At 42.1% G+C, this 9,465-nt stretch overlaps 1 protein-coding gene across 6 annotated transcripts in view; it reads left to right on the top strand.

Moving 5' to 3' along the window:
• Positions 1-3,856: 3,856 nt before the first annotated feature.
• CNKSR2 (connector enhancer of kinase suppressor of Ras 2) overlaps positions 3,857-9,465 on the top strand; it is a 294,974-nt gene continuing 289,365 nt past the window's right edge. For 5 of the 6 annotated variants that reach the window (XM_081043822.1, XM_081043821.1, XM_081043820.1 and 2 more), the window contains exon 1: positions 4,221-4,426. In XM_081043822.1, the coding sequence (XP_080899948.1) occupies positions 4,363-4,426 (64 nt within the window). In that variant the 5' untranslated portion in view covers positions 4,221-4,362. Of the gene's footprint in view, positions 4,427-9,465 lie in introns of all 6 variants that reach the window. The other variant, XM_081043819.1, reaches the window with a different exon arrangement.

Below are 9,465 nucleotides of genomic sequence, written 5' to 3'. Positions count from 1 at the left end.
TACAACTTGTGCCATCATAGAACACCTACTTTTGAACTTATAGGAAAGGTCTGGGCAAAACTAAATAGAAAAAAGAGGGCTCCTATCCTTTCCTGTTTTAGGACACTGATCACCCTCATAGCTGTTCTCTCTGTGTTGTAACTTCTCACTAATCATTCAAACATGTAAGATAAAAGAGAAAAATAATTTATGATAAAATATTACTCATTTAAAAAGCAAGAAATCTAAAAATTAAACTGACAGCTATAGCAAAAAAAAGTCATTTAAGCAAACTGGGAAAATCACCAGAAAGGGCTCTGCAAGACATTTTGTCTAAATGTTAAATAACTAAAAAAAAACATTAAAATATGTCTTTCATGGCAAGTCTGAGGTCTCTTGCATAGCAAGCTTCTTAGCAGAAGAAATAGGAAGTGAAGATTAAGGCCCCTATAAAATAACCTAGGTTTGAAAATGTGAAGGTTAGAGATATTCAGCTTGAAGCTCCAAAAGAAACATTCACGTTATTTACTCCTGTCTTTGGCTCCTGAGAGACACAGGCTTGAAGCCCTTTTTCTAATGGGGGGCTCCTTCCCTATCTGACCCAATCCCTAAGAGTCAGATCCATTGAGCATCTAGATTCGTCAGAGGACCTTGGTAAATTCCATATCTGAAGTAATTAGACTCATTATGTATACTACAAAATCTTAACTGGAAATATTTTGGTCAAGAGATTTTAATTTTTTATTAAAATCCAGAGGGAGAAGAATAAAAAGGACAAAAGTGTAACAATTGAATTAAAAGATGATTTAAAGTGATTTATTTTGATATGATTGCAAACATCTCACATGTTTTATGTCTCCAATTAATTTAATCAATTCAATATTTCTCCTCTGCCTGCTTTCAAAAAGAATCCAAGTCTGCTTCCAAAGAATCAGTTTGGCTTTTGTATCTAGACAGTTGAAGTATGTGTGACATCATGTCATTTAGTGTGTTATGTTTTTATATGCATTTTATGACAGCATACCACCAATCTTTGAGGTTGTATTGTGCATTAAGAGAAGGCAAAATTAAGCTGCCGAAGTTTGCATACAACCACACTATACTATACTTACAAAAATGGGGGAAGACATTAACATTTTGAATAATAGTCAAAGTATATAAAAGCTAGATTATTTGAAAAGTTGTGGAAAGAAACGTACAGGAAAGGTTTAGCTGAGTCATTTGGAGTTAGAAATAAAACTAAGGCAATGTGAAAAATGTGAAGGCAATGATGATTTAATCCTTTTATTTTTCTTCTTCCCAAATCAAGAATATTAGAGTGAAAAGCAGTTATGTTCTGAAGGAATTGAGTGAAATAATTAATACCTATTACATTCTCAAAATCAAAGGCAAATTTTTGAATTTTTTTTGGTATGTTTTGTAGGGGAAACCTCAAGGAGGACTTAGGACAAATACCTAAAGCTTTGGTGAACTCCACACCCACATTTCGGCTCAGTCACTTAGTTCTTAGAATCATTTTTTTAACAGTTATCTCAGGTGACTAGACAAAATAAATTCCTTACTGTAATATAAGTAGGAGGAGAAATATACAACTTAATTCTGATGTAGGGTCTTCCTCAAAGTCCTCTTTCTCTGGGATCTTTTTTCCATCTTCTTTGGCATTGATCCTTTCATGAAATACATCTTTTTTACTGCATCCTGGTCTTTGGCATTTATTTTGATTGATTTTCTATTCATTATGCAAACATCTCTCTTTAAACTTGCTTGCAATATGATGTAGTCTGGTTGCTTGTCATGCAAGCCCAGTCAGGATATGCAGTTTGGTGTTGCAGCCAAATTTGCTCACTTCCTACACTGCTGGTTAGGTACTCGTCAGGCACACCCATGATAACTCTAGGTTTCTTTTGTAGTTAACTTCTGATGAGACATATTCAGTTAACACACAATGGGCCTTCCCCTTCCAAAGTATTGTTCTTTTTGTGTCACTGATACAAACCCTTCTTACTAGTTTTAGAAGCTCGTATTCTGGAATCATCTTAACTTGGTCTTACTATCATGCGTCATGACCTCAGACAAATTACTTAACCTCTTAAAGCCTTATTCATTAACTTATTTACCATTTATTGAACTATGTGTAATAGGCCCTGGGGATAGGAAGCAAATGTGATTGCCAAGGTTTCTCTCATCTGTAAAATGTAGCTAATAATTGAGCTGTTTTGAGGATGAAAACATATGTACTTAGCACAGCGCTCAATAAATATTCATTGTTATTATTAGCAGTATTATTTTGATAAAATTACTTTAAACATCTCCCTATGACTAACCGCTAACGATTCACAAGGCATCCATTCCATTACGTTTCTGAATATAAAGCTACTTCATAAATTACTAATGCTGGAAACAATCTTTTCTAGAAATATTGATACAATGTTCTGAGACTCAATTGGAATGTAAGCAGTCCAAAATACAATAACTTTTACACCTGGTTAGCTAAGAAAAAATTGTAAATCACAACCATAATCTGGATTATGAAAGGTGCTAAACCTGTATCTGAGCATAGACTTATCTACGAGATAATCTTCTAAGTTTCTTTCCAGAATTTCCCATATACTTTTAAGTTTGGATTATTAGAAAAATAAACACGTCTACAGACAGGCCATCTTAAGTTTTACTTGGTTTGTATCACTAGCCTGAAAACATCAAAACATTTTAACTATTGTTGTTTCAGCTCTTTGTGTGAGGGGAGGAGGGTGGAGGGATGTCAACTCATAAGAAAAGTGGCAGTTGTGCATCTTATGCAATTGAACAAGAGAAAATGGGTTACTGCAGGAGCTGGCAAACCTATTGACATTATTGAAATGGTTATAAAAATGAGTTTTTCTTTTACTCAACAGAGCTACTTAAGAATGACAAGAGAAAACACCTATAATGGTGGTAGAGTGTTTGCATCTATACTTTCTAGGATTATTTGTGGTTTAAAGTGAAGCCTCATTAGGCGAACTGTCTTACTAAGGGCTGCATAGTAGCTTGTGTAAGGTTTCTGAAGAACATGAGTTCTGAAGAATCATGTTTACAATTCCAGTGTTCCCCTTCAGTTCTAATATAAGAATATTTGAAAAGAAAGGGACATCCTCTAAAATAGGTAGTGGGCGCTCCCAGCGTTGAAGGAGTTGGCCAAAAATCAAACACAGAGCCCCTCAAAAGGCACGTGGGCCCGACCTGTCTCGGTATCACCACCACCGCACTTACAGGTCCCCAGTACAGCGCACCACTGGGGGCGGCCCCACAGCACCGGCCCTCCTGCCTCGTCATCGCTGCGTTTTGGGCTGGCAGAGCCCAGTTCCCGTCCGCGGCATTCCACGCCTCCGTCTCCGCAGGCGTGTGCGGGGCTCGGGAATCACCTCGGAAGCCCACTCAGCAGCGGGGCGGGCAGGAGCGAGGAAAGCCCGGGCTCCTGCTGTAACCCCACGCTCAGCGGGGTCCCCCTCACCTCGGCGGCGGGGCCGCAGGTACCTCCTCAGCCGCCTCAGCAGTTAGCGTTCAACTGGTGGGCGGACCGTCCCACCCCCGCTGCGTCCGCTCCGAGGCCCTTCCGGGCCGCGCTCCAGCTGCCAGCACCTGACTGACTGAGTGACTGACCCGGGCTGAGGCTCGCACCGCCGCCGCCGCCGTTGCCGCGCACGCGCTCCTCGCGCGCCCCTGTCCCGGGGCGGCCGGTGAGGCGGGAACGTGAGGCGGCGAGCTGCGGGCACCTGCCTAACTGACAGGCAGACCCCCGGCTGGGGCCTCGTGCCGGCGCGCGCACGCGCACGCGCCTCACGCGCCTGCCGTCGGCCCCGGGGGCGGGACCGCGCGGCCGCGAGCGGGCGGGGGGCTCGTGGAGCGCGCGCCTCGCACCCGAGGGCTGCGGAGAGATATTTTGGGTGGCAGGAGGCCCCTCGTCATTTCCGCCCGGCAGCTTGTCGTGCCGCGGCTTCACTCCCGCGCGCGAGGCAACCGAGCAAGTTGGCTGCAGGCGTGCGGCGGAGGCTCCTTCCCTCAAGCGCCGCGACCCTCGGCAATGCAAGCCATGAACTGAAGCCTCGGAGGGACGGAGACCCGAGCGAAGTGGCAGAGCAACCACAGCAGCCGCAACCTCAGCGGGGATCGAGTGGAGCCGCGACCCCAACGCGTTTCTCTCCCCGTCATCGCTCCCACCGCTGCTGCGGGCCGTGTGCTTAGAGACATTGTAGCCGCGAGACCCGATACACAAAAGCCGCTTTCTCCGCGCCGCCGGTCCAGCGAGGCAGCAGCCAGTGGGGGACCCCACCTGAGCGCGGCTCGGACTGCTGAGTTCGTTTTGTGTCGGAGCTTCGCGCCCCGCGCGGAACCGAGCCCGTGCCCATGGCTCTGATTATGGAACCGGTGAGCAAATGGTCTCCGAGTCAAGTAGTGGACTGGATGAAAGGTAATGCCCACTGTGCGGAGGGTGAGGCGGCCTTGGGGCGCGGGGTCCCGGTGCGCGGGGTCCCGGTGCGCGGGGTCCCGGCGCGCGGGAGGGAAGGGGATCCCGCCGCTGCTGAGGCTTCTGCCGGCTGATCGTAGTGCGCGGCGGGACGGGGGGCGGGGTACCGGGGGTCGTCCGGGGCTGGCCGGGGCTTGGGATCCCTGTCTTCTATTGTCTCCAGCGGTTGGCTCCCCAGCCGAAGAGGGGCGCGGAGAGCGCGGGAGGATAGGAGACTGGCAGTGGGGTGGCGGAATCAAGGCGCATCTTGCCCGCTTACCGGTTCCCCCTTGGCGCCCCCAGGCCGGTAGGACGTGGCGTCTCTTGCCTCTCCGGTCAGGGAGGATCCCCCAGGGACCTGCTCCGCTGGTGCCCTTTCCTCGGCCCCTTTGTTCCTGGGAAACCTGACGCCCCTTCCGCGGCCGCCCCTGCCAGGTGCTTTTTTCAGCGCCAACTCTCCGGGCAACTTTTAAGCCCACATAATGGGGTCAAGACGCGGCCGCCCCAGTTTGGATCTGGGGAGCTTCCCCTACCCCCCAGGTTGGGCTGAGGATGCTCGGGGGATGCGCTACTTTAGGGAGAGGAAAATATGTTTCCCCTGGGACAGCATCCGTGCCGGTGTCTGAGCTCCCTCCAGGGCATCCCTGCGCGTCTTTTGCCTCCCTCCTCTTCTGGCCGGTTGAGGCTTTTTATTGGGAACTCGACGCCAGGTGTAAGGTGATGCGCATTCAAATGCCCCCTCATTTCTTCCATCTTGAGGGCTCTCCCCCTTTTTTCCCTGGCAATTTCTAAGAACCATACTTACAGACATTTGCTCTCCTAGTCGCAAACGTGGGCTTTTTCTCTAGTCCCTGGGTTTTCCTGCCTCACTGTCTCCCTCTGTTGTCTGACTGAAGGGGCCTGTAGAGGACCCCCCCCCCCCACGACCACTTCACCTCCACCGCCCGTCCCCAAGATTCCTAAGATTTGGGGAATGCTGACAGGGATGGCACGGAATAAAGGATTTCTGGCCACACTTGGGAGATGTTAAAGCTTTGCTCGTAGTTATTCCTAGGCACAAAACTCTAGGTATATTAATCAGGGACCAAAGGCTTATCATTTCCGACACGAGGAAGCCCCTTCTTAGGGCTTGCTTAGCAGGCAGACTTTCCAAGATCCAGGTGCTTTAGAACGAAAGGTGGGGTGATTAGAAATAATTGAGAACGACGGAAGAAACTCATTTTTTAAATTCTTTTCCCAAACCTTTTCAGCTTTTTGCTTATTCTTACGAATTTTCCTTTATCCATTTGCTTTCTTTCTGTTTCCTCATATGCCCCTTTATTCCTCATTTATTTCGTTTTTCTTTTCTAATATGTGGAAAGTGCTTTGTAACTGCAAAGCACAGTACAAATGAGAGTGTATTGAATTAAATCGAATTCATTACTTATCAATTGCCCCTCAACCCCGTGTGCGGTGCATTGTGCTAAGGTGCCATGGGTGCCATGACTAAGACAAAGTCCTGCAATGGCTCATCTTTTCTGTTTTTTCTTCTCTTTTCTTATTTGCTATTGAAATAATGCTTTCCTAGATTCCCACCAATCCAATCCCCCCCTTGGATTGTCAGACAGAGAAACATTTGTCTTCTCTGTTTCTCAGTCATGGAAGAAAGAGCCAGGGTATATGCAAGAAGTAAGAATGCTTAATTAAAACCCTTTCTTTGAATTTGCCTAAAAGGTTGCTTTAGTTTGAATCTATTATGAAATTCTCAAAGAAAAGCTGTCTTGGCTCCTTGGGAGTCCGATTACCTTCAGAGACTACCTCTGACAAATTCCCATGATGCTTGTAGTGAGTGCTGCATACTCCATCTTCTTCACCTCCCACCCTCCCAGTACATTCTTGCAGTTTTCCCTGTCTACAGTTTAGGTCTACCGAAGCAAGTAGGACAGATGATACACATATTCTGACACATATTACTAGTTTTCCAGTACACTAGTCCTTTAAAAAATCTCTCCAGCATAGAATGCAGCTTCTTTGAAGTTGGGCTAACACCGTTCGCTGTGAATTTAAATGATTGTTATATTTAAGTTGAATAACTTACTATTTTCATACCTGTTAGTGACGCATTTTAGAGTTATTTGAAAAGATCAATGATATAGCCAAAATGGAATTTGTGTATCTTTGTACACATTAGTTTGGAAGGTAATAACTGATGTTATTATCTGTGTATTTCAACTTCCAAACTGCTTCTGCTGAAATTTCCATAATCTTCATATAAATTTGATTTGAGATATCAGAAAATAAAATCTAAAAAATAGTTGGATAAAATAAACATTTCCTCGACTTGTAACTTATACTGTTACCTAATTAATATTACCCTCCCTTCACTCTTCCCCAAATGGATTTTACAAAACACGTTTAAAAAATACTTTTCACCCTTTCTTCAGATGCAAGAATGTTTAAATGTAAATGAATTTAGGCTGTAGCTTTGGAATGGCTAAACCTGATGTAGTGTTGTGTAATGCATAGTGTTATAAAGGCAGTACCAAAGAATGAACAGGACGTTTGAACTGCAACAATATGGGAGTTCTTCAAAGCATGCTCCTAATTGTGACAGTTTCATCATCCTTAACAGTTAAAGCATATGCTTTCAGTTAGTCACGATCATAAATAGTTATAACTCTATGTAGTAGGGGACATGCTTTATGCTCTTTCTGGGTTTTTTCCTCATTACCCAATAGAAAAAGAACCATTAAGCACATAAGAATAACATGGCCATATACTTATGCTTTCAGACAATTTATAGTAGTATAGAAATTCAATCAGCAGAGAGGGAAATAAAGGGGAAAAAAGCTGGGCTGACAAGATTATTAAGCTTTGGTAGCATATATTCAAGATTATTTATGAAAGACCATTTATACATTGCAACTCCTTTTGATCTGTTACTTTTTATGAAAATATATTTGAGGGAGACACAAATATTAAATTTTTATATTAATTATTGGTAAAGACATAAGGAAATACTTGCATTTTTTTACTCACCCCGACTCCACTATTTATAAAATACAATACGCACTGAATTTTCTGCTGACAATAAAAATTTGACTTGACACAGTATCAGTGTTAGTCCCAGTAAACATGTGAACTCCATATATGGTGATGGAACGAGAACTGATTCTGGGTGGTGAATACACAATGTGATATATAGATGATGTATTATAGAATTGTACACCTGAAATCTATGTAACTTTGCTAACAATTTTCACCCCAATAAACTTTAATTAAGAAAAAACGAAATATGTGAATTCCTCATGTGTCAGTAAAATAAGCAGTTATGTTCCAGATTATCCTGATCATACTTCAGGCTATTTGGAAATATCTTATTGACCTTCAAAATTAATTTTAAAAATTAATTTTATAAAAATGTTTTTGAGAAAATCAAAATCATTTAGCATTTGAAACCAACTTTTTTCCGGTTGGAAATTCAGTCTGCTTGTAGCTTTGACAAAATTTTAAGATGTAAACCTTTTTACAGTAAATAAAAGCAAAGCAGTTATTGGAAAAAACTACAGATAGAAAAGTATGCCAATAACGTTCTAATTTTTGCTCAGTCTATTACTCGAAAATTATTTCTCAGCTCCTATCTGTTCACTTGGAGGGCCTGGAAATACTTCATAATCTGCAGTTGTTTGAGTCTACATTTTTGCCCGCTGAAATATAGCAAGAACCTCTGAACACTTTAGGCCTCCTATTATTAATTTTATTACTAATTTTCTTTGTCCATGTCACCCCAATAATTCCACTTTTATTCTCATACCTTTTCCAACTTTGAAATTCTTTCAGAATATGCACATAGCTAAGATAAAGTTATTTGCTGGGACCAGCTCCCTTCTCGAAATTTTCCCAGTGATCTTAATCCCTTTCTGGATCAAATAAAATAGAATATTGTTTTCCAAGTCAACCAACAGGCCCTGTGTTGCTGTTCTTTTCTTACGGTCTCTATGACTTAGCTCTTGTCACAGAGCTAATCCACTCTTGTATTATTGTGATTCTTAAAATTATCTAAAATTTTAAGATAGCGTCTTCTCAAACTATCCCACAATTAATTGCTCTGATCTTTCCTGTGTACTATAAACAATTTTCTTTAAGAAGCATTCACTGACTCTTGATTTCTGTCCTGATGACTCAGCCATCTTGGGGATAAAAATGAAATACATTATTTTAGGTATAAAAAAACAAAGATAAAATCAACATTTTGCATACAACCCTACAAAAGAGGACAATGCAGTGATGAAATAAGGTCTATTTAGTATAAAACTTAAATACTGTAAAAGAGAATGTATCTGATAAGGTAATGAACTTTTCACAGGTACAATGCTTTTTAGTAATTTTCCCCCTCGTAGGACTCAGAGCTGAGGTTGACATATATCTTAATTAGATGAAAGAAAATGACAGAATTTTCAGTTATACTGTCTTGAGAGAGAAATCAGAAATAATTCTGACAGGAACTTGAAAAGTATATACTGCAAGAAAAAAAATATGTTAAATGATCAACTTGATCCTGTCACTTCCTTTTAAAAAATTTGGTTTTCTTCTCAGTTGCAATGTGACAAGATTGGACATTTTTGGAATGGGAATTGTCATTTTACACAAAGAAGAAATTTGCCTTTTTCAATTACATGTAGAGTTTAGTTCACACGAAACACCATTTTATTTATAGTGTCATTAACATTTGCCCCTTAAGTTAACACTCATGATTTAGTGCTGATTCGAAAAAAAGAGTGTATTTATATATGTATCCTAGTCCTTAAATATTATTTACTCAGTACTTCTGCATGGAATATGTTTTAATGGACTGTTTAAAATAAATTATTCCCCGCTTTGGGGAAATTAGTCTCTGTAAGGGACAGCAGTGACATTGACACCTATGCCAAGACAGAGACAGGTACCAACTAATACATTTGGTAAATTTTAAGTTTGCATTATGTATACAAGCACAAATGGAAAGAGAAGATGATGATTTTAGT

This window comes from Rhinolophus hipposideros (assembly GCF_964194185.1).
Source record: "Rhinolophus hipposideros genome assembly, chromosome: X".
In the NCBI taxonomy this organism is placed as follows: Eukaryota; Metazoa; Chordata; class Mammalia; order Chiroptera; family Rhinolophidae; genus Rhinolophus; species Rhinolophus hipposideros.
This window is presented reverse-complemented; position numbering and strand designations above follow the sequence as displayed.